Raw genomic sequence first — 26,561 nt, forward strand, 5'->3', positions numbered from 1 at the left:
GATGTTCGGGTTACTTTCACTTTCATCTCTGAGACGTTAGCACGCTTTTCTGGCCAATTGAAAGACAGGGAAGGCATTACAACTTCCCCCTGCGACGTTCAAGCCCTATACCACCCCCCTGCTGTGAGTGGCTGGCGTGATCAGGTGTCACCCGAGTATAAAAATCGGTCCCTCCCGCGGCTCGCCACAGATGTGTTCTGACATAGAGGAGGGAAAGTGCTATCTTGTTGGAGCTGCTATAGGGAGAGCGTTAGGAGTATTTTAGGCTTCAAGAACCCCAACCGTCCTTCTTAGGGCCACATCTAACTGTGTTCAGTACTGTGGAGGCTGCTTTTTGCAGTGTTGCACTTTTTTTTTTTTTTTGTATATTGGCCGTGCAGAGCATTGCGCCCTGCAGTAATACTCCAGGGCCAGAAGTGCTTAGGCAGGGACAGAAGACATATTATTGATTGAATATAGGCAGTGGGCCTTTGCAAAAAAATTTGTGGAAAAAAATCTATTTGGGCTGCCTGTGAGTGTCCTCAGTGTTCTGGGTCTGTGCTGGGTGTAGTAGTTCTCCAAATTCATACGCAGCCAGCTAAGTGTTACAGCAGCCTTGCGCAAAATTATTTCCTGGCGTTCCGTAAGCGAAGTCAGCCTCCAACCACAGGCCAATAAGCGGCACATTTAAGTACAGCGTTCTGTTTCTGCACTACTGGTAATACACCATGCTGAGGGGTAGGGGTAGGCCTAGAGGACGTGGACGCGGGCGAGGACGCGGAGGCCCAAGGCAGGGTGTGGGCACAGGCCGAGCCAGTGCGGTGGCCAGGGGTAGAGGCAGGGCCAGACCGAATAATCCACCAACTGTTTCCCAAAGCGCCCCCTCGCGCCATGCCACCCTGCAGAGGTCAAGGTGCTCTACGGTGTGGCAGTTTTTCACAGAGACGCCTGACGACCGACGAACAGTGGTGTGCAACCGTTGTCGCGCCAAGATCAGCTGGGGAGGCACCACCACCAGCATGCGCAGGCATATGATGGCCAAGCACCCCACAAGGTGGGACGAAGGCCGTTCACCGCCTCCGGTTTGCACCACAGCCTCTCCCCCTGTGCCCCAACCTGCCACTGAGATCCAACCCCCCTCTGAGGACACAGGCACTACCGTCTCCTGGCCTGCACCTACACCCTCACCTCCGCTGTCCTCGGCCCCATCCAGCAATGTCTCTCAGCGCAGCGTCCAGACGTCGCTAGCGCCACTGTTTGAGCGTGAGCGCAAGTACGCCGCCACGCACCCGCACGCTAAAGCGTTAAACGTGCACATTGCCAAATTGATCAGCCTGGAGATGCTGCCGTATAGGCTTGTGGAAACGGAAGCTTTCAAAAGCATGATGGCGGCGGCCCCGCGCTACTCGGTTCCCAGTCGCCACTACTTTTCCCGATGTGCCGTCCCAGCCCTGCACGACCACGTCTCCCGCAACATTGTACGCGCCCTCACCAACGAGGTTACTGCCAAGGTCCACTTAACAACAGACACGTGGACAAGCACAGGCGGGCAGGGCCACTATATCTCCCTGACGGCACATTGGGTGAATTTAGTGGAGGCTGGGACAGAGTCAGAGCCTGGGACCGCTCACGTCCTACCCACCCCCCGAATTGCGTGCCCCAGCTCGGTGGTGGTATCTGCGGCGGTGTATGCTTCCTCCACTAAACCACCCTCCTCCTCCTCCTCCTACGCAACCTCTGTCTCGCAATCAAGATGTATCAGCAGCAGCACGTCGCCAGCAGTCGGTGTCGCGCGGCATGGCAGCACAGCGGTGGGCAAGCGTCAGCAGGACGTGCTGAAACTACTCAGCTTAGGAGAGAAGAGTCAGACGGCCCACGAACTGCTGCAGGGTCTGACAGAGCAGACCGACCGCTGGCTTGCGCCGCTGAGCCTCCAACCGGGCATGGTCGTGTGTGACAACGGCCGTAACCTGGTGGCGGCTCTGCAGCTCGGCAGCCTCACGCACGTGCCATGCCTGGCCCATGTCTTTAATTTGGTGGTTCAGCGCTTTCTGAAAAGCTACCCACACTTGTCATACCTGCTCGGAAAGGTGCACCAGCTCTGCGCACATTTCCGCAACTCCAAGACAGACGCTGCCACCCTGTGGACCCTGCAACATCGGTTTCATCTGCCAGTGCACCGATTGCTGTGCGACGTGCCCACAGGCAGAGGTATAGTGGAATACCAACTCCAACATGGGCAGCGTAGTGGGAGTCAGCCTCCTCAATTATTTACAGAAGAGTGGGCCTGGTTGGCAGCCATCTACCAGGTCCTTGGATACTTTGAGGAGTCTACCCAGATGCTGAGCGGGGATGCTGCAATCATTAGCGTCACCATTCCTCTGCTATGCCTCCTGAGAAGTTCCCTGCAAAGCATAAAGGCAGACGCTTTGCAATCGGAAACGGAGGCGGGGGAAGACAGTATGTCGCTGGATAGTCAGAGCACGCTCATGCCTATATCTCAGCGCATTGAGGAGGAGGGGGAGGAGCATGAGGAGGAGGGGGAAGAGACAGCTTGGCCCAGTGCTGAGGGTACAGATGCTGCTTGCCTGTCATCCTTTCAGCGTGTATGGCCAGAGGAGGAGGAGGAGGAGGGGGAGGAGCATGAGGAGGAGGGGGAAGAGACAGCTTGGCCCACTGCTGAGGGTACAGATGCTGCTTGCCTGTCATCCTTTCAGTGTGTATGGCCAGGGGAGGAGGAGGAGGAGGAGGATCCTGAAAGTGATCTTCCGAGTGAGGACAGCCATGTGTTGCGTACAGGTACCCTGGCACACATGGCTGACTTCATGTTAGGATGCCTTTCTCGTGACCCTCGCGTTACACGCATTCTGGCCACTACGGATTACTGGGTGTACACACTGCTCGATCCACGGTATAAGGAGAGCCTTTCCACTCTCATTCCCGAAGAGGAAAGGGGTTCGAGAATGATGCTATACCACAGGGCGCTGGTGGACAAATTGATGGTAAACTTACCATCCGACAGCGCTAGTGGCCGAAGGCGCATTTCCGCGGCCCAGGTAGCAGGGGAGGCGCAGAGATCAGGCAGCATGTACAGCGCAGGCAGGGGAACATTCTCCAAGGCCTTTGCCAGCTTTCTGGCTCCCCAGCAAGACTGTGTCACCGGTCCCCAGTCAAGGCTGAGTTGGCGGGAGCACTGTAAAAGGATGGTGAGGGAGTACGTAGCCGATCGCACGAACGTCCTCGGTGACGCCTCTGCCCCCTACAACTACTGGGTGTCGAAGCTGGACACGTGGCCTGAACTCGCGCTGTATGCCCTGGAGGTGCTTGCTTGTCCTGCGGCTAGCGTCTTGTCAGAGACTGTGTTTAGTGTGGCTGGGGGAATCATCACGGATAAGCGTACCCACCTGTCAACCGACAGTGCCGACAGGCATACACTCATAAAGATGAACAAAGCCTGGATTTCCCCAGACTTCTCTTTTCCACCAGCGGACAGCAGCGATACCTAAACAATACGTAGGCTGCACCCGCGGATGGAAGCATCGTTCTCTATCACCATCCAAAACGGGGACCTTTTTGCTTCATCAATCTGTGTATAATATTCCTCCTCCTCCTCCTGCTCCTCCTCCTGAAACCTCACATAATCACGCCGAACGGGCAATTTTTCTTAGGCCCACAAGGCTCAGTCATGTAATTTTTGTAAACAATTTTTATACGTTTCAATGCTCATTAAAGCGTTGAAACTTTCACCTCAACCAATTTTTATTTTAACTGGGCTGCCTTTAGGCCTAGTTACCAATTAAGCCACATTAACCAAAGCGATTAATGGGTTTCACCTGCCCTCTTGGTTGGGCATGGGCAATTTTTCTGACATACATTAGTACTGTTGGTACACCAATTTTTGGGGGCCCTCGCCTACAGTGTAATCCAATTAATTTTTAGCCCACCTGCATTACAGCTGACGTTACATCAGCTGTGTTGGGCACTGCAATGGGATATATTTATGTACCGCCGGTGGCTTCCTGGCACCCACCCATGCTGTGGGTCCACAGGGAGTTGTAACTGCATGTGTCCACTTCTAAAGAACCCCAGTCTGACTGGGGCATGCAGTGTGGGCCGAAGCCCACCTGCATTAAACATGACATTATTACCTCAGCTATGATGGGCAATGCAATGGGATATATTTATGTACCGCCGGTGGGTTCCAGGGAGCCACCCATGCTGTGGGTCCACAGGGAGTTGTAACTGCATCTGTCCACTTCTTAAGAACCCCAGTCTGACTGGGGCATGCAGTGTGGGCCGAAGCCCACCTGCATTAAACATGACATTATTACCTCAGCTGTGATGGGCAATGCAATGGGATATATTTATGTACCGCTGGTGGGTTCCAGGGAGCCACCCATGCTGTGGGTCCACAGGGAGTTGTAACTGCATCTGTCCACTTCTAAAGAACCCCAGTCTGACTGGGGCATGCAGTGTGGGCCGAAGCCCACCTGCATTAAACATGACATTATTACCTCAGCTGTGATGGGCAATGCAATGGGGTATATTTATGTACCGCCGGTGGCTTCCTGGCACCCACCCATGCTATGGTTCCACAGGGAGTTGTAACTGCATGTGTCCACTTCTAAAGAACCCCAGTCTGACTGGGGCATGCAGTGTGGGCCGAAGCCCACCTGCATTAAACATGACATTATTACCTCAGCTGTGCAGGGCAATGCAATGGGATATATTTATGTACCGCTGGTGGGTTCCAGGGAGCCACCCATGCTGTGGGTCCACAGGGAGTTGTAACTGCATCTGTCCACTTCTAAAGAACCCCAGTCTGACTGGGGCATGCAGTGTGGGCCGAAGCCCACCTGCATTTAATCTGACGTTAGCTCTGCTGTCCAGGGTACTGCAATGGGATACATTTATGTACAGCCGGTGGGTTCCAGGGAGCCACCCATGCTGTGGGTGCACACGGAATTCCCATTGCGGAGTTGTACCTGCCTGTGACTATTTATAAAAAACCGCGGTCTGACTGGGGCAGGCAGACACCATGACAGAATGAATAGTGTGTGGCACATAGGTTCCCCATTGCTATGCCCACGTGTGCAGCTCCAGATGGAGGTGGCACAGGATTGGATTTCTCATTGCTTATGTACAGCATTGTGGACTATCGCCCCGCCCCTTTTAAAAAGGGTCGCTGCCTAGCCGTGCCAACCCTCTGCAGTGTGTGCCTGCGGTTCCTCTGGCAGATGCACTTATAAATAGACATGAGGGTGGCGTGGCATGAGGGCAGCTGAAGGCTGGGCAGGGACAGTTTGGTGTGCGCTGTGGACACTGGGTCGTGGGGGGGGGGGTTGGTCAGCATGTAACCCAGGAGAAGTGGCAGCGGAGTGTCATGCAGGCAGTGATTGTGCTTTGTTGGAGGTAGTGTGGTGCTTAGCTAAGGTATGCATTGCTAATGAGGGCTTTTCAGAAGTGAAAATTGTTGGGAGGGGGGGGGGCCCACTCTTGCCGCTATTGTGGCTTAATAGTGGGACCTGGGAACTTGAGATGCAGCCCAACATGTAGCCCCTCACCTGCCCTATCTGTTGCTGTGTCGTTCCCATCACTTTCTTGAATTGCCCACATTTTCACAAACGAAAACCTTAGCGAGCATCGGCGATATACAAAAATGCTCGGGTCGCCCATTGATTTCAATGGGGTTCGTTATTCGAAACGAACCCTCGAGCATCGCGAAAAGTTCGTCTCGAGTAACGAGCACCCGAGCATTTTGGTGCTCGCTCTTCTCTAATAGTAGGACCTGGTCATGCAGCGATGAGATTTGCTATTGAAGATCATAGAAAAGCTATTTGGAGATGACATTGCGGCCATGTTGGTTGTCATGCAGTTTTGTCAGGCATATACAACATTTTACTGGGATTTCTTTTATTTATATGGTCTAATTTCCTTTTATTTCTACCAAATATTTTCTTTCCTAGACACAACACAACACAATCAGATGCAGAGCAGTATAAAAGTGCGGAAAACAACCTGACCAATGCCATCAAAAGTCTAAGAGAGCATTTTTTCCATCTTTTTATGAAGGACACAAAGGTGAGATGGCCTTGAAAATAATGTTCATTCTTTAAAGCAATTTCAAAAGATCCAGAATTTTGTACCTATTTCTTAATAACTTGTAGTAACATTTTCCTGATGCAGAGCTCCAATAGGCAGACAGTTGCATTATAATATTGTGTCTAGCTGTTGTCACCACTGGAGGGACTTGTTCTAGACTTATTATACACTGAATTTTATAATAAAACAGTGTGCATTTGCTCTTGAGCTCCCCCTAGTGGTGGCAGAAAGCTCTCAAAATATTATGTTTATGTATTTCATTTGGAACTATGTATGAGAAAAACTGACTTCCAATTGCTGTAAGTATATATTAATAAATTGCTCAGCACAGTCATTACTTTTAGTAGTTTCAAGTCAGCGACAGGCAACAAAATGCGTAGTGACCAGAAGAACGATAGCTGGAGGTTGAAGGGGGAATATTCACGGAATTTAGCCAGGGTCAACACAGAATAGCTGAGGGATAAGGGAGGTATGTAGTCAAGATTAGCCAAGAGCGGAAACTAGAAAGTAGACAAACCAAAGTGATAGACTGGTGTAAAAGAATGACTCAGGGCTGAAGAACATGCCAACATTAAGACAAGGAACCAGAAATCACAGGGAATGTGACTAGAGTCTGGGTATTCCAGGCTCTAGGATGCCCAAGATAGGTGAATTTAGATAGTATGTCAAGGCGGAAGCATAGAGACAAAAAGAAGGACTTGATGTAGTCCTAGACTGGGGAGTCCAATGACCCTAACATATTAATCTTATCATTGAACATGCGCCTGTGTGCGTCTGGCACTACTTCACAGGAGCCATTGCCAGGTAACAATGTTACTACCATATATATCTTTATAAAGTATATTTAAGACAGTAGAAGAAAAACTGAAACTTCACTCTTGCCTGTCTGGAAAGACCCCAGTAAAGAGTGGTAAGGTAACTCATGGAATAAGAAAAACCTATGTTGGTCCAATATGGTTACATCCATGTCCAAATTGGTTGTGTAGTTATTTATTTATTTTTTAATCTGCCATTTCAAAACATGTACAACACAAAAAAACTCTTCCCTTCAATCTCTCTCTGCCTTCTACAGCCACAGTTTCACAAGATAATCTCCAAAAATTGGCTGAAGAAGAATACAGCGTTCACTGCTATAATGAAGACAACAGAAATCCTGAATCGGTGTCTGAAATATTTACTTCCTCCTCATGATAAGGTATTTGGGTTCCTGTTCCTGTGGATTAACAAGCCCTACATTAGGGTTACAAGCATTCTCATGTTAAAGGAAAACCTACAACTGGAGGTTGTGAGCTGGAACCCCCCACAGATAACATGAATAAGGGACTGATGTGCTTTATAGTCTACTTTGACTTAATTTGGAAACGACCACTGACTTTTATCATCTGACCTTCTCAAGGACACATAATAAGGGCCCTTTTATACGGAGCGATCATCGTTCAAAAGGAATCGTTGGGCAGTGCAAATTTGAATGATTATAAACATTCAGTGTAAACACGGCCAATGACGAACGAGTATTTGTTTGCTCATCACTCATTGTTAATTTTATGCAGGCACAAAAAAAAAACGTTCGCTCTTTCATAACTCTTAACGTGTGAATAGCGAACATTCAGTCATTCACATTCACTGGTACAGTGAATGTGAATGACTGAACGATTGAGCAAATGAAATTTAAAGGATTTCGCGCTCCGTGTAAAAGGACACTAAGGTAGCAAAGGACGTTTATATTTCTTAAAAACTTCCAATAGCTCAGAAGACCCGATAATCTCACAAATGTGCCTGGCTCTGATAGGGTTTAATTTACACATAAAACTGTGCAGCAAGAAAATTAGGCAAAGCTTTTTAGTTGGCAGTGTTGTGGGTGACACCGTACCTGGCAGTGTAATAGGGATACTGTGGCTGGTTCTATTATGGGGAAACCATGGATGCTACTTTTGCTGAGACACCATGTCTGGCATTGTGACTGGCACTGTTATGGGGGCAACATAGCTCTTCCTGCTGAAGGGGTATTTCGGCCAATTACAACTGAAGACCTATATTGATCCTGATTCCTGACCATAGCAGGAGCAGGAAGTATAATAGAAATGCAGTATTCCAATGGGAGCTAAATCAGCGCCTTCACCTCCTGCCTTGACCACTGATGACTGTGTCCAACCTGCTGCACTGACAGCAGACCAGACGATGAGCTGATGGACAGGAATCCCAATCCACGGGATAGGTCATCAGTTGTAAATGTACTAAGACCGGCATTTCCAAAGATCACCTTAGTATTATTTGCCCAGATGCATGATGCAGAATTCTGGCATAAAAGCTTTCATAAATATCGATCATGATGCCTAGCATTGCCATTAGGGCATTCTGGGTGTCTCTGGTTCACTATTATTATGGATTTTCTGACTGTATTTTAATGTTGTCCAAACAATCCTCAAAAATCAGATTTTCTAGAGGAGGTGAAGGGGGAGGGGGGGGGGGGTTCACAGATTTGAATATGTTGGAGGTACTCAAATAAGAAACATAAAGCAGAAATTCACATGGAAACATAGTCAGTGCCTGCACATAAAAGTAGAACTTTAAGAAACCCTCATAGAGCTATATGGCTGGGTTCACACGGGGCAGAAGTGCCGTGGATTTGCTGCATTTTGCCGTTGCAGATCCACAGGACGGACAAACTGCTGCATTTGCAGTGTAAGCCAAAGTCAATGCGTTTTCGCAAAAAGCTGTTCTTACAGTGTGGAATTTTTCCGCTCTTCCACAGTACGGAAATGTCGTTGTGTTGCGGTTTTTGAAGACGCAGCATGTCAATTCTTAGAACGTTTCCACTTTTGTCCATTGGCATTTTTTATTGTTAGGCCTCAATGTAAGTAGCAAAAGCTGTGGCTGAAAATTCTGGAAATACTGTAAAAACGCAGCAGATTTCATAACCTGCGGAAATTCAACGCAGAAAAACTGCATATAATACGCAACAATAAGCGCGATAACAAACTACACTTGTCAGTGGTTTTGCCACATAAGCAGAAATTCTTCAGCAAATCTGCGGCAATTCCGCCCCTTGTGAACCCAGCCTTAAACAATGCAGCAGTAGTGTAGAACTAAACAATTACAGTCTATAGTATGCATACAAAATGATTCCATATAGTAACCTACATAGAGGAGTCAAAAGCAGCAAATATTTCTCAAATAATGTCAAAAAGTAGTGAAATAATACCCCCATGTGGAGCCCATTCTTTAAATGTTTGCCTTACCTTTAAGCTTTTTTCACCCATAAAGGTTACCCAAGGGATACATGCTACATGCACGCATGCACACGTAGGCACACATGCATTCACCAGACCCCCAAATAAATTCAGACTTCAAGCTAAACCTCAAAACTACAGACCAAGCCCCTAAATAGATTTAGACCCCAAACTAGCCCTAAAATTATCCAGGCTGTAGACCAGACTCCTAAATTTACACTCTGCACACAGAGGTCTAAGAAAGCCATCATGTAGTACTTCCTGAAATTAGGAAGCATGAGGGTCCAGTGCAACTGGTGCTCAGAGCAGACGAAAACCAGATAGCAAGGAGCACTGAGTTAAGCCAGCAGCCACCTGCTAACAGGTTCTCTTATAACAATGCATGTTCCCTTCCTCACTCAGTGAAATTGGTCATTGGGCAAAGTAGCACAATACCAAAATAAGTTTTTTTGCTTTCAATTAAAATACATTCCTGGTTGGGTCCCTCTCTTCTGGGCCCTTTGCAGCATCATACATATTTAGCAGAGCCTGCAAGGGGCTTTAACTGTGTATCTACTCCGTTGCACAATCATCTGGACACTATAATAGTGGCTTTTTCCCCATAGTCATATGGATGTTTTCTGCAGTTCTGTGAGCTTACATTGATAGTTTACAGTTCTGCAGGTGTGCTGCATTCATTTCTTCTCACTTATATAAATGTGCTATGGTTTTGGGTGTAGAGGAAGCAGCTGTGGTGGAAGGCATAATAACCCGCACACCGCATTTGACAACAAAAGCTTCTTAGTATCTTAATGAATGTACATTTAAGGCTCATTTCAGCTTTTGGTTGATTTCTTTGTTTATTTTTACATTTCGCAGTTTATGGCTAGATGCACACAACCGGGTCGGATTCCGCATGCGGGAGCCCGCAGCAGAATCCAACCCTGTGCCCGGACAGCGTCCGCGCGTACCTCTCATTTCTTCTACTCTTCTGGATTGCAGATGGTCCACACGGCTTGTCGTCGGACATGCACAGTACTGATTTTTATTAAACCCCTGATTTTTCCGAATGGGCTGCGGGTCAGACAGGTTCCATGGACTTCAGTGTAAGCCATCTGCCTGGAATCCGCTCAAAAATAGAGCATGCTGCCATTTTTCCTCTGCAAGTGGAAAATCGCAATTGATTTCCGCTCGTGTGCAGGAAAAAGCGCTTTTCCATTGCATGCTATGGAAGGTATTTGCTGCGGAACCTGGAGGTGAACGCCAACTCCGGATTCTGCAATGCAAATCCGGTCATGTGCAGCCGGCCTATGAAACAGAATGGCTAAAAGCGCAACAGGCTGCTCCAGTGACATAAATACCCAGATTATATAATACTTACAAATATACAGTGAAAGCTTCCTCAAATAAATTAAAAATGATGCCATATGACTTAAATCACACTTAGATTGCATTGCAGCTACAAAGCCCCCAATAACCAAAAATCTTACATAGTTTGGAATGAATGCACTCTTTCCTCAGGGATTTGACTGCATCTGCAAGGAGACTGCCTGTCCTCCTCATGTCTTGTAGGCCTCCTACATACACTCTGGTCTCCTCTAACACCTCAAAAACAGAAAGGCCGATTCAAACTGTGGGCCCCAGTGGGGATAGAACCCACAATTAGTAATGAGCAATTAGAGAACTAATTGGTTTGTGTCTGTATTGGGCCAATTTTACAAAAATCATAGTGAATCAGGACAACGAATTCCAACTCCCATCAAACTCAATAGAAGTAAAAATCAGTTTAGCTATTTTGCCCTCCAGAAGGTCCCCAATGCAATCAAAGCCCTCCAAACTGCCTGAGAGTACAGCCACACATCTGGGGAACACTGTGCTCCTCCTAAGAATTGAGAAAAATAGTGGTGTGGGAGTCAATCGTCGCATACAGGTGTCATTGAAGACAAAAGAAGGCCCACATAGAGTCTCCTAGATCAAAAAAGTACACCAAGGAAGACAGCATTTGTGCTGCTTGTTTTAAAAGCAATGTCATAAATTCTGCCAGGTGAACACAACACTCAAGCAAGGACCTGCTCCAAGGAACAGCTGTAGAACTACCAAAAATGTTGTTGCGCAAGACAGCAGGTGTGACGGTTGTTTTAAAAGCAGTGACATAAAGTTTGCAAAAAAAAAAATTCTACCAGGTGAACAGAACAGCCAAGCATGGGCCTTCTCCAAGAAAAAGCTGTAGAGCTACAGATTAGAGATGAGCAAGCATACTCGCTAAGGCAAACTACTTGAGCAAGTAGTGCCTTATTTGAGTAACTGCCCACTCGTCTCTAAAGATTCGGCTGCTGGCGGGGGCAGGGAGCAGCGGGGGAGAGCGGGGAGGAACGGAGGGGAGATCTCTCTCTCTCTCTCTCTCTCTCTCTCTCCCTCCCGCTCCCCCCTGCTCACCGCCGCAATTCACCTCTCACCCGCGCCGGCAGCCGAATCTTTAGAGACGAGCGGGCAGGTACTCGAATAAGGCACTATTTGCTCGAGTAGTTTGCCTTAGTGAGTATGCTCGCTCATCTCTGCTACAGATGTTTCTTGTGCATTAGAAAATTTTAGTTTTTGGAGAAAGTGAAGGAAACATGGCGGAAGCAGGAGAAGGAGTGCAGCAGCAGTTCCACCACCAGCAGCAACAGCACCTTGAGGACAGAGTGTGCTCTTCATGGAAACATGAGAGCTGTAGCTCCGTATTTCCATATTGACATATTTTTCATTTAGGGAAAAGTAGGAAGAGGAAGAGGAAATATGGGGGAAGCAGAAAAAGAACAGCAGCACTACCACCAGCAACAGCACCTTGAGTGCACAGTGCGGTCTTTGATATAAATGTTTGATGTAAAATTGTAGGAAAACAGGTAAAAAGAGGAGAAAAAAAACACAATGTCTGCAAGTCCATGAGAGTCTCTCCACCTATTCTTTTTATCTCCTCATAAACATGATTCAGCTTCTCTGTCCTGTGCTCAACTGTAAAATGGCCGCTTGTTACACTGGGCCTGTTATATATGGGTAGGTCATGTGATGCCGGAATCCAATTAAACTGCTGCGCATATGCAAGATTGAGGACACATTTGGTGACGTCATCAAGACGCCCTAGCTGCTGATTGGCTGCATGCTTACCTCTGCAGCAGGCATTATGGGAAATTCGATTTCCCCATGATTTTCGTAAAAAAATGGTTTGGACTTACTCGATTCGAATTGCTAAAATAGTAGTGATTTTATCACCCAGCTGATCAAAAAGAGCAATACTACCTATAATAGCAAGTAATTCAAAGCGCTATGCAGTATGAAAGGGCTATACAAGCAAGAATGTTAGTCTTATATCTGCCCCGTTAATATATTGCACAACATTTATACTAGGCCGGATACAAATTTAGCCACCCATCATTTTTTAAATAAATGAAGACTTATAAAAAGGAGTCCAACAGAGGAATTAGGAACTAAATCTGAACATATGTAAGTTATTAATAAGTCAGCATTTAACTCCCTAAACAGGTATTCTGAAACAATGAATGGATTTCACAATATGGTAATTGCTGATTTGGAAATTTTAAGGAAGGTCAAGGGGCACAAGACAGAATGTCACTCAGAAAGAATGGGAAGCTATTAATATTAATTAATAATACTAATGTTTAATTGTATAGTGCCCAACACTACAGAAAAATAAAAATATCACCATTAAACCTGTCGATAAGGGGGAAATCATTATTTTAAATCAGGAAGAGTACTGTGCAGAATCTCTACGATTGTTAAGTGATGAGAAGACTTCTAAAAAACTTAGTAATGACCCCACCAACCAGTTTTTGAGGCAATCAGAGGGATTGGTTAGACTGGGAGACAGTTGTTGAATAATAAAGTCCCATTTAGACACAAAGATTATCGCTCAAAAGCCGTCTTTTGAGCGATAATCGTTGTGTCTAACTGCACTAACATTGTGCAGTTTTCGCTAAACCGTTACTCATCGTTGTCTTTCAGCGTGCTGAAAGATCTGCGATCAGTTATCAGGAATTCACAGAGGGATACAGCTGATTCTATTGTTTCAGCTGTATCTAGCTTCCTGATGACAAGCTGGGTATGAAGAACATAGCGGTCCAGCTTGTCTTCTGCATCCCCTGCTCGGAGTGCTCAGCTGTATAACAGCCGGGCACTCCGTGCAGAAAACAGCTGGATGCAAAAGACAAGTGGCCCTGCTTGTCTTTTGCATTCTCCGCTCGGAGCGCAAGGTAATCGCTCAACATTTGAGCCATCATCTTGCGCTGTAAATGACACAACGATTATCGCTCAAAAGACGTCTTTTGAGCGATAATTGTTGGGTCTAAATGGGCCTAGAAGCAGCAGGCTTTTATCCTAAATAAACACCCTTGTTTAGCTATATTTTTTTTATCCCTCCAAAATACACAAGACCCAGGATCATCCCCCTGGAAGGCCCATAATCTCTGCAATTAATTGCTTAAAGGGGTTGTCCCGCGGCAGCAAGTGGGGTTATACACTTCTGTATGGCCATATTAATGCACTTTGTAATATACATCGTGCATTAAATATTGGCCATACAGAAGTTATACACTTACCCCCTCCGGTGCTGGCGTCCTCATTTCCATGCGGCATGCCGCAATTTTCCGTGGTGAGCCTATCTGTCAGATAGGCTCAGCACGGAGGGCTGTCAGCTGTCACCTGCTCCTGGGCGGAGGCTCCTGCGGTGGAAATCTGCCGCAGGATATCGCTATGCCCGTGGACAGGCAGCCTAAGGCAGCGAAAATGCAGGCCTAAGCTCTCGCCTACGACCTGAAGTTCAATCCCTGCATGGTTCAGGTAGCCGGCTGAAGGTTGAGTCAGCCTTCCATTTTTCCGAGGTTGGTAAAATGAGTGCCCAGCTTGGTGGCTTGGAATAAATAAATTACCTTAAAGTGCTGCGTAATAAGTTGGTGCTGTACAAATAGCAAGATTTATTTATTTAGAGTTTTTTAAACACTGATCCCTCTCATACATTGGCGCAGATACGATTGTTTATTCTACTTTTATTTTAAAGAATTTTTTTATAGTTTTTGGTGAAAAGACCACTATGCAAGTGGATGGAAAATTCCTTAATATGACACCAATGGGACCAGTAGGTGTCGGATTATCAGGTATTTTGGATCACAGAAAAGTCTACAAAACCCTATAAAACTCCTTTTTTGTCTCACATGTCTTATTGGAACAAATGGAGGGGATCCCCTGCTTGGGAATCCCTCTGTTGACAAACGAAGAACCGACTTACAGTGAGCAGATGCCGATTTAGGCTGACCCAGCACTTTTATATATTACATATTCATTCACAGGCATGCAATCCCACATTTACCATGTAGTGGTTGCTGCAGGGGAAGTACCTTATTTTTCGGACTACTAGAAGATGCATACAGGTTTAAAGAACAGCAAAAAGGAAAAAATATTTCATACTAATTAAAACTTCCCCAGTGGTCTCAGGAAGGGTTAACGTCACCAACTTTAGTGTCTAGGACAATGCCTCCTTTATTGGTGTTCTCGGGTAGAAGAAAGGGTTATTATTTTATTCCACAGTAGTCAAAAAATAGGGATTCATACCTGCAGTCTGGGGCATATTAGGAAGCTACAACAACAATTACTGATTCATAGACTTTCTGGGTTCTTAGATAGTAAACTGAAGGAACTTTGCTGCGTACAAATGATGTTCCTTTTCACTGCTGTCCTTTAATTCCATGTTGGTTCATGTTGGTGTTGCTGCGCCCTAATCAGAGTGAATGGTAACGTAGGTAATCTTGGGTGAGGCCATAAGTCGCAGCAATCTATAGAACAGTGGCTGCATTACTTATTTGTTCATTTACTGATCTACCCGTTCTGTCTGCTGCTGATTAACCTAGGACATCATCAATTTCCTTTTTTGTGCTAATTGCTCCACTGACTCCTGTGCAGGCTCTTTTACACGATCGTATGCATTTTTACATTCGCCCGGACACGCTGTAAAAACGCATGAATGAAGAATTGCCGCGATCAAGTCCCGAACTTCAGCCACATATTTTCTGCCGTTCACACAGCCGGCTGCTGCGTATTGGTAAAAAATACGCTGCAGCGCGGAAATCCATCGACTGGCAGAAATCCTCGGGATGACTACTAATACTTAAATAGAGCCAACTGTTTCCTTTTCCCAGCGTTGTACGCTGAGTAACTCCCTCCCCCTGCCCTTTTTTTGCGTTTACATAGGAGTCTATGGAAGCTTCCTGCGTATCTGGCAAAAGATAGGGCAAAACCTATCTTTTGACGCCCAAAAACAGTCGCTGATGTGCTGATGGGTCACGTAGCCTGATAGCAGCTCAGGTATATTCAAGTGAATGGGATTGAACTGTTATACCAGTATGAAATGTATGGCATTGTGTACAGCGTTATGAAAGGAACGGCATTGTGCCTAGTATGCAGTGAAGTAGCCACGGTACTCAACCAAGCGCCATGGCCACTTCAGACAGCAAGGGGCCTGAGCGGCAGACTCCTAGTATTTATGACCAATAAATATTAAGATCGGTCATAAATGTTAGATTGGACATATCTTGAGGATAGGTCATCAATATCTTAATCCTGAAAAGCCCCTTTAAGCCCTGCTCTGATCCAATGAGACACATCCACATTGGGATATATTTGCATAAACTCTGACCCTTAAATTTAATTTGTTAAGATAAGTCTGTAAAAAGCCAGTTGAGATGTATGCTTGACATATGTCCACTACAGTGCAAGGGTTTCTTTCTTAGTATATTGGTGTACTGTCTTCTATCCTTGTTGTACATTAGTGGGAACGTGTTACAGAGCGTGGAAACAGAGTTATTACCCCAGCTTAATATATTTCATAATACTGAGGTTTTCGACATTTGTGAAACTCCTCTAAGAAACTTCCTCAAACAAATTTGACATAGATGTCTGTAAATTTCATTCTCAGAATATAACTTGTGTTGCAGTTACTTTCATAATTAAATGGCTAAAATGACTCAGTAGATGGAAGGTAGTGGCCTGTGGCTTTTCTCAGTACGGTCAGACTACAGGTAGTTTCACATCTGCGTTGGAGCCTTCAGTCAGAGGTTCCATCGCAGATCCGCCACAAAATACCAGAAGCAAAAGTGCTGCAAGTATTATGCAACACTTTTCGTTACTGCTAAAAGCCAGGCAGATGAACGGAGAGCGAAGGACCTCATTATAGTCAATGGGTTCCGTTTGGCGCAGTTCGGTTCTGTCCTAAAACAGATTTTTTTGGCCACACGGAATCCCCTTTCTTGCTTCCCGAACGGAGCAGGATAGGAGAACCCCCAATGCAGGTGTGAAACCACCCTCAGTTGTATCTTCAACAAACTGAATCAATCTGTATAATAATAAAAATATTATCGTCACCATAAGTCTGGTTATTATATGCTTTTAGTAATTCCATGTAGCTTGTGTAGCGAGCCAGGGCAGGATAGAGGACAGTGTCATGGTGGCTATTGCAGTCCATAACCTCTACCCTGCTGCACTATAGTGAAGTGATGGGGAGTGGATGATGTGTGTTAGCCTCTCCTCCTGGATGGCGGTGTTGTTGTGTAGCGTGGTGCAGGTTCCCCCAGTAGATGGGAGCTCCAGAAGTCAGAAAGGTAGTTAAACAGCAAAACTTATGTTTGTTTCTTCAGGTGATAGATTGGTTTACATTAAATGCAGTCCACAATCATATATAAAGCTCAGGAGATGGCGACTAGAGATACCATTGTTTTTGCACAAAAATACTGCCACCTTGCTCCTTCCCTAGACTTAGGAATAAGACAGTGGTTGACCCTCCTTTAGCCACCTGTTTGTGCTTGTTGCTACATCTGAGGTTCTCTCATTTCTGAAGTTTCTAGAACTGAACAGGGGTTTTCATAGACTTCTGGGGACTCCAGTAGCATAAAGCTGAGGGACCGGACAGATGCTGACTAATGTTGAATCATAGGGCTACTCCGTCCCACTGATCTAAACCCTTTGTTCCTCCAGTCATCAACTCCAACATAGTCATTAATTCAGCCAATACAGAGAGGATATTTAATCATCAGAACACGTAAAGACACTTAAAACATATAATTATCCTATCCTATTTTTCCAGAGTAAGTAGTCATGATTTTGGGACACTACACTTGTCTATTAGCCCTGGTGGTCTAGATACCTATTTATCATCTGTGCTATTATTCTAAATGATTCAGTGATCTCTTACGATCCCTCTTGGGTCAGTGGCTGGATTGTTTTCCTTCTTGATTCAATGTTTGTCCACTATCCCTGGTGGTCCAGTGGCTGATTTATTATTCCTGGTAGTTTAGTGGTTTTGTTCAACTGGTTGAATCATTATTTGTCTGCTGTCCCTGATGGTCTAGCGGCTGTTTTATTATCCTCGGTAGTTAGTGGTCTTCTACTGGTGATCCAATGACTCGATTGTTCTACCAGATGGATCAGTATTCATCTGTAATCCCTAGTGCTCTAGTTTCTGATTATCTCTGGTAGATCTGTTATTTGTTACTATGCCTGGGTATCCAGAAGCTAGTTTGTTATTCTATTAGTTCAGGATCAACTGCTGTCCCTGGTGGTCTAGTAGTTGGTTTGCCATCCTTGTTGTTTCCATGGTCTATTGGATTTGTATTTACAAAACACTTTGAATATTATAGAATATGAACTGACTACTGTTTTTATATTTTTACTAGACCTTTGCATGTGAGATTCACGAATACCTAGTGAAAGAATACATTGTGCAGATTATGAAGAGGAAGATGCGCCTGAATCATTTAAGAAGAAAAAAGGCAGCCCAGAAAATGAGAGAAGAAGGTGCCTTGATTAATAAGGCTGCAGACAGCATGGTATGTAGAAGGGTTTCCAAACAGTTCAGTTTTAGCAAATTAAAGGATTAAGGCCCAATGCCAAGCGAGGATTTGATTTATGGAACCTGCGCGGGAGATTCGCACATAAAGGCGCCCATAGGGATGCATTAGCATTCGCAAAACAATTAAAAGCATGCAGATGTCATTTTTTTCCCGGCGTGTGGTTTGCATGCACGGGAAGAAATTGCGGCATGCTTCATTTTTCTACAGATGCCGTGGGACAGCTTCCATTAAAGTCAATAGAAGCCGTCCGATCCGCGGCACACCACAACTGTCACTGTGGTCGTGCCACGGATCCGCGGGAAAGCAGGTGATTTTAAAAAAAAAATTGCACTGCGTGTGCATCCGACACGTCGCAGGTGCGTCCAGACGCGTCCACCATGCTGACCAAAGACGATCCAGCTGGCACGGAGGAGACCCGCACTAGATCTAGACAGATAAGAGAATGTCTTTTGCTGTCCATGTCCGTGGGCACGGCTGGCTTCCACTGCGGAATTCAGCAGTGGAATCCGTGTGTGCAAGTGGACATTAGGCCTAAGGGCTAAATTTTGCATGCGTAATGTGCAGTGAATAGAACTCATTTATTTAAATGGATTCATTCACAGGAGTGTATTTTGTGCACACATTTCATTCACGCAAAAGAATTCACAACAGCATGTTCTATTTTTGTGCATTCTGCGCTCAAAAATAGCACATATTAAATTTAATTGCCCATTGAAAACAATGGGAGCATGCTTGCGTGTTTTTTTGCATGCGTAAATACGCAGGGCATGCATGCTCAAAAAGTACAGTAAAATATGCACACATGCGTACAACAACTTAACGCCCATTGTGCATAAATACGCAGTGCAAGTGAGCATGTATATATGCTTCCATGTGCAGCTATTCTGAAGGTTTAAAGTATAATATAGTACTGACTGATAGCCAGCAAGTAGCACACATGAGCACGTTGTTTGTACAGTTGGTGCAATTAACATCAGAACTTTGCAGAATGTAATACAAGGTCATTGGTTACCATTCCTGAGAATATTTTTGCATTTTACTCCACTTAAAGGGATTGTGCCTGCTGTCAACTAAAAATGGAGAGTGATGGCAAACAGATGTTGCCCATTCGCTGACCCCTTCTATTTCTAAGAGAACCTTGTAATAGCAGCTGATCATGGGGATTCCAGCAGAAGCGTCCCTGAATCAGTTAATCATGGGAAAGACCTGCCTAAAGGGAACCCATTGTTATGATAGACCTCTTTAAAATAGTACATCATTATGAGCTATACTATGTGTTATTTTTGTTTAAGGGCTCTGATCTGGATTACTTGCATCATGCTATTCACTGTATTTCCGAAATCATTGGTGCCAAGAAAGACGATGACATTAAAACCAAACTGGATCAATTCTTTCACCTATATCCAAATATCAGGTATAGTAAGTGGAGGACATTCTGCAAGCCCTGCTCTCATGTGCCCTTCTTCACTTTTCTTCTGACCATTACTTTCCTGATCACAAAGCAAGTAACATTGAAATTAGTGGGATTTTTCAGGAATCCAATATATTACAGTGAAGACCCACACATTTCTTAGGGCTTGATTGTTTACAGACAAGAGCATATTGCATTCCTTGAGATTTTCTTACCACAAGGGACCTTTCACATGGGCCGGAATTAGCCTGCAGGACACACCCAAATTCGCAGCTGTGGAATTCCACACCAAAATCAGCAGGTCTAACTGAGAATTTGATGTAGAATTGCAGGCAGATTCAAGTCATTTTCAATTCCACATCAAAAGCAGCAGGTAGTCTTTTTTGTGCGTTCTGTGGGCTTATTCTGGCCTATGTGAAAAGATCCTAATGTGGACTTCATTGGGGAAAAAAGCCACCACACTGAAAAGTGCCAGCAAGAGTTTGGTTGTGAGATCCATTCATGTGGCAACCACAATGTGACATTCATAATGGAATAGATACATTGTTATGTGTCATAAGAAACGGAGGAAACACCACCATTACGAATTCTGCAAGCCAGAGTTGAGTTTCATTGTGGTACTGCAGTGGGGATTCCATTGATTCAATTGATGGTCACATGTGGCAAACACACTGTGACACTTATGATGTGAAAGTTACATTGCCACGTGTAAAAATTGAACAGGAGTGCTAAGAAATGGTGGACCAGCTCCAGGTATATGTCTATACCTTTGTCCACAATATCTTTGGCTTGGCAAGCGTTGAGCATGTTAAACTAGATTATGGTGGATCCCCAATCCTATTGGGCCCTGGCATCTACTCTGTGCTCATCCACCAGTGGTACTATAATAAGTAGAACCTGATGCCGCTCAGTTGCATTCTTTCTATTCCGCATCCATTGTATACTTTGCTGGGGGATAATGTAATGAATATTCTAAAGGCTAGAGGAGATATATGCCAGTTTTAGTACATTTCCCCCACTTTATTTCCCAATTTATTTTAACACCACATGAGAAACATTATCTAAATCATAACTTGGAGGCTTTGAAATGTGAACCATTCCAACACTTAACTACTCAAAAATAAGTAAAATTTCTCATTTCTTCTTTTTTGTTTCCTTACAGTGAGGATCATATTTCATGCATTTTATATCTTCATGGCACGAGAAGAAATAGGAGACTTCTGGAACATTTCCAGAAATTACAAGCCAGTCAGCAACTGAACCCTTCATTGCAGGAAAGTCAGCAATCAAGGTTATTCTCAGGAATTGAATGTCCAACACAAACTTGTTTAACCCAGTGTTGGATTTGAGTACATTGGGGCCACCAGAGGAATTGATTCTGAAGGCCTACTTTCCATCTATAGAGAAGCACTGCAGATTCAGTTCTTGTTTTGAATTATCAGTGGCCTAACTCAATCAGTTCTCAATACTCCCAGAAGCATCACTTTCCTTAGGAAGAACATTTAGCTGTTTTCTCCATGGGCAACGTATGAGAAACATATAACAACAGCTTGTCCCCACCCACCAGCACAAGAACAACTGAAAATTAGAGATATAGTCTGCAGAGGGGGAAAGCTGGGGAAAATGCAGGATACAAGTCATATAATGGTCATAAATAGTATTACTTTGCATGTACGCACAGCAGCTTGTTGCGAGTCACATGAAAAGTCAGTTATGCTTAGTACAAGAGATTGTTTGACTATTTTTATGGGGTATTTAATTTAAGCTGCCAGGACTCAAACACTAGCTAAGGCACACAGACTGCAGGCAACGTATATATAATGTAACTGTGAAAATACTAAGTACCCAGTGCTGCTATAGTGTAAGCAACGCTGCAATGACTGATGGGAGCTATACTTCACTGCCACAATGTTTGTAATCTGTTACTATTATATGTGATCCATATATAGTATAACATTCCAAGCTGAAGCTACATTCGAGGAATAATAGATCATTTTTGTGAAATTATTACATGTGCAAATTAATGTTATTATAAAATTCACTGAGAGAACCAAGTGGCTGATGTATTGCTATAGATAGAATGACGGAAAAAAGTCAATGTTTATATTTTACAAGGAGGAAAAAAAATATTTTTGACATTTTCTATGTTCCTTTCTGCAAATTTTTCGAACCAGTTTTAAGAACATTGGGGCTTATGTAAGACTTGTTATAATGCTGCTCACTCCTGTCCCATGTCAAATAACAAAGCCCATTATTTATACAATATACAATATACATATATCAACAAAGAATGAAATGATTCTTTCATTAAGTAATGGCCCATTTAGACACAATGAGAATCGCTCAAAAATCTCTCAAAGCCGTCTTTTGAGCGATTCTCATTAAGTCTAAATGCACTGACATCGTGCAATTTTCATGCATGAGTCATTGATCGCTCACTTCAAGTTTTCTTGAATTGAGCAATTAGCTGTTATCAGTGCAGCCAGCTGTAATCACAGCCAGGTGCGCTGATAATATTCTCTGTGCCTGTGTCCTGCTGTAAATTCACAGTGGGACGCGGGCTGTAAGCAGGCAGAACAATACAGCTGTTTGCTTATGCCCCGCTCCGGCTGCATAACTGTATAGTAGCTACTTAGCTACTATAGACTATGCAAATATGATCGTTTAAAACTGTCACTCAAACTGTCATTTGAGCGACTTGTGAGCGATCATCTATCAGTGTAAATGGGGTCTAAGTGTTTACCCTCACGCTGCCAGGGGCTAATCACAAAACAAATCATTAACAGTGACTGGGCAAACCGCTAGCTCAACAGGGATGTCACAAGACATAGGATAATTCCTGCCCAACCCAAGGAGAAACAAGCAATCACGCAAAACCACCAATACTTTCTGGGTAAAAGAGGGTAATCCAATGGCTTGTGGCATGCATAGGGTAATTGGCTGTACAATAGTCATTTTGACTCATAGATTTGTAAAGTGGAATATGTTGCTGCTGTAGAAATAAACATTATTATAAAAAACCTAACAAACAAAAGTATGGAAACCCTGTTTAATGCAAAAATGTTTAATAAAAACAAGTTGAAATAAAAACCTAACCAACAATAACTGGGAAAATACGTTTCAGAATTTGTAGAAGTGGTTGTGACATAATTCTGAGTATTACGTGGTTCTTGAAACCGATTTAGGGAAGTCCCAGAATATTTATAGTGCATCTGACTACATTTTTCAAGTTGAAAGAGCTTTTCCTAGGTCAGGGCTATATCAAAATACAGCACAGGTTTTGAGCTTTTGCAGAGGACATCACTACTGTATACAGCATATTCCTGATCTTCATATTGAAGCAATCATAAGCTTCCACTGAATTAAACATTCCAAGATATACTGAATAAATCCATCATAACCCATAGGACCCATTGGTAAATAACTATAGCCCCCGCTGTAAGTGGGTCATACCATCAAAAGTTCTCCTCTTCAATGAATGTGGTTCAATGGTAACACTGTTGCCTTGCAGTGCTCGGGTCCTAGGTTCAAATCCCATTGAGGGCAACATCTGCATGGACTTTAAAAAGCTCCATCCAGATATTGCCCTTGAACAGATTTGAACTTAGAAGTGCTAACAACAGCGCCACCGCACACAAGAACAATAAGCACTGAGGGAACATAAAACCTGCATTTGGATGTACCCTTTGTACACAAAGAACATAAGAAGTCCATGCAGATGTTGTCTTTGGTCAGACATGAACCTCGGAACTCAGTACTATAAGGCAACAGCGGTCTGATTAGTCATCGTGCCAAAGCCTCTGTTATTTGTGTTTTCTAGTTCTGACCACATTCTTGATTTTTTGACGATTCTGATTACTGGACTATGTTATTGCTGCCTGCTCTGACCTTTTGCCTGGACCTTGTTACTGTACCGCGAGCTCTGAGCTTTGCTCCTATGTATCTGTTCACATTATCAGTTATTGCACCTTAGTGCAGTATCAGCAGCAACACAACCGGGATCATCCGTGTGAGCAACGGCTATGGTACCCTGCAGCAAGACCATATTCCACTTGAAGGGTCAAGGGTGTCTAATATAGTATACCATAAGCACCATTTTGATAAATTGTATGCAATTTGCACCACTTTGCTTGTGAATTCATTCATCTTATTCCTGCATTGTTTGAAGATTCTGCAGCTCATTTTATTATCACTTGTAATATATGTATTGATTATAGCATGTTACATCAGTCAGGTCTGCTAAAGCCATTGACTATAATTGGGTCCGTTCGTTTTCCGCTCAGCTGCCCTGCGTTTTACCAAAAGAAAAAGTGCCGATGTGCTGGATCTGCAACAGAACCTCCGAGCCGAGGTATCAGTGTAGATGGGAACCTGGCCTTATTTGGGTAACCTGTGCTTGCAAATCTAATAATGCAGGGAACATGTTCCAGTTCTGGAGAGCAGGATGTTGGCTGAGTATCTCTCGCATCTTCCTCCCGGCATTTATCCGCTGTCAGCTGACTTCCCAGCACTGAGCTGGGTGTCTCATATACATAAATGATCAGCTGCAGGCCGCCTCTGGGAGATTTGGAGGGGGAGGTTTGACTGGCATCCAGAAGTGTATGTCTTCTTGTTGCTGGGCTGGTATTTGTCAGCATGCAGCCAAGGCTCTCTTAGTGAAGTGCGGGTGGGGTTAGAGAGGACAAGCTGAAAGAGCAATTTCTCAACTGCCAGCCAAATAAGTTTTGCACGTCTGCTGCTGTGTAATGAAATGACGCTTGAGAAATGGCTAGGTTATATCCAGGGCTGGGCTGCCCATGGGAGTAGGTTCACATGGGGATTTATTCCAGTAGATTTGATGTGAACTATCGTGTAATCCACGCAGATTCTGCATCAAATCCACAGCAAATCTGCATCCACTTGCTTTTAATGGGAATCCGTGCAGAAGTGTGTATGGTGTGAATTTTCTCTGCATGCAAATTTGAAATCCATGTGCCCAAGAATAAGAAGTAACATGTCACGTCTTGACGTGGATTCTGCGCTGGGAAATCTGAATGTGGGTTTGCCCATTGAAAAGAGCTAAATCTGCCTGCAGACCCGCGGGTATACAAGGGCATATCCATGGCTCAGCCACAGGTTTCTGCCCTGGATTTTGAGCTGGAATCCAAGCAGAAAAATCCAATGCAGATTCTGCCTGTCTGAGACCGGCCTAAGGCTCACTCGCATGGGCGTATATATTTCACGCATGTAATCAGCAGTGCTAAAAGCCTATTCATTGACATTAGGTTATTCAGACCTGTGTTTTTCACATGTGCATGTTATGTGCGTGGAAAAAAAAACAGTATGTCCTATTTCGGTGCGCATTACGCATCATTATAGGTTATGGCTGCTTAAATTACCTTGTAAATACGCATGTTACATACATATTTGCTGCGTATTGCGTATAACGTGCGTAAAAATACACCAAAATAGGCTAGTATGAGTGAACCCTAAGAGTACCAGAGGGTCCTGTCATCCTACCACAAAGATCAAACATGACTGTGTGGGATGAAGAAGTGGAAAACACCAAGTATGTATCGCGTGCATTAGGAAATCTCTTCTCCACATCATGTGCTGTAAGGAAGTCCAAAAATAAGGAAACACAAGAAGCAAGAAATAGAAGAAGTCAACACTTATGCGATCTTTAATAATTTTCCGAATTATCATGATAAATAATATGCAATTGCGTTTCCTCTGTAAACACACAAGGAAAAAAGGGTTAATACATGTTGGCTTAAGGGAGACGAACTGCAAGTGGACCACACTTGCCACCTTACAAAGTTGCACTGTTATGTTTTTCACTTTAAGCAATGTTACGGATGGGATTGTATATGATGACGGAATCTTCTTTTAACCCCCGGGCATATATGTTGCATTATTTATGATATTATAATGCTTTATATGTCTGATTTAACTGCTATTTTTGTAGCTATTATGAAGTGTATTATAGAATATAACTGCATTTTATTAAGGGGAATCTGTCAGCTACTTTTAACCCTATAAATAGAGATGAGCGAACGTACTCGTCCGAGCTTGATATTCGTGCGAATATTAGGGTGTTCGGGATGCTCGTTACTCGTAACGAGTACCACGCGGTGTTCCGGTTACTTTCAATTTCCTCTCTGAGACGTTAGCGCGCTTTTCTGGCCAATTGAAAGACAGGGAAGGCATTACAACTTCCCCCTGCGACGTTCAAGCCCTATACCACCCCCCTGCTGTGAGTGGCTGGGGAGATCTGATGTCACCCGAGTATAAAAATCGGCCCCTCCCGCGACTCGCCTCAGATGCCTTGTGAGTTAGCTGAGGGAAAGTGGTATCGTGCTGGAGCTGCTGTAGTGAGAGCGTTAGGAGTTAGTGTAGGCTTCAAGAACCCCAACGGTCCTTCTCAGGGCCACATCTAATAGTGTGCAGTACTGTGTTAGCACTGTATTTTTATTTTTTTTTTCAAAATTGGATCTGCAGAGCATTGCGCCCTGCAATAGGGACAGAAGTGGTGGTTAGGCAGGGAGAGTCTTAGCAGTGAGTGTAGGCTTCAAGAACCCCAACGGTCCTTTCTAGGGCCACATCTATCCGTGTGCAGTACTGTCCAGGCTGCTGTTAGCAGTGTTGCATATTTTTTTTTCTTCTCAAAACCGGCTGTGCAGACCATTGCACCCGGCATTAATACTACAGGGATAGAATTGTGTAAGCAGGGCCAGAAGACATACATTATTCATTGAATAGACGCAGTGTGGCTTTTCCTTTGAAAAACAAGGGAAAAAATTCTATTTCGCCTGCCTCTGACAGTCCTCAGGGCTCTGGGTACGTGTGTGCTGCGTGCAGAACGTTAAAAAAAATCAGACGCAGCCAGCTACGTTTTACTGCAGGCTTGCGCCAATTTTTTTCCTGCATGGGAAATCCCTGATCTGCTGTAGCGAATAACTTTGCATCACTGCAGTTCTCTGACAC

General features: G+C 44.5%; 1 protein-coding gene across 1 annotated transcript in view; it reads left to right on the top strand.

Annotated features, from left to right (window-relative positions):
- The window catches only part of EXOC3L4 (exocyst complex component 3 like 4), a 63,906-nt gene extending 41,221 nt beyond the window's left edge, over window positions 1-22,685 (top strand). Inside the window, exons 8-12 of the mRNA XM_066605732.1 lie at window positions 5,946-6,060; window positions 7,154-7,276; window positions 18,008-18,160; window positions 19,477-19,598; window positions 20,758-22,685. Of these exons, the coding sequence (XP_066461829.1) occupies window positions 5,946-6,060; window positions 7,154-7,276; window positions 18,008-18,160; window positions 19,477-19,598; window positions 20,758-20,944 (700 nt within the window). The 3' untranslated portion in view covers window positions 20,945-22,685. The remainder of the gene's footprint in view (window positions 1-5,945; window positions 6,061-7,153; window positions 7,277-18,007; window positions 18,161-19,476; window positions 19,599-20,757) is intronic.
- Window positions 22,686-26,561: the final 3,876 nt, after the last annotated feature.

This window comes from Eleutherodactylus coqui, chromosome 6 (genome assembly GCF_035609145.1).
Source record: "Eleutherodactylus coqui strain aEleCoq1 chromosome 6, aEleCoq1.hap1, whole genome shotgun sequence".
NCBI lineage: Eukaryota > Metazoa > Chordata > Amphibia > Anura > Eleutherodactylidae > Eleutherodactylus > Eleutherodactylus coqui.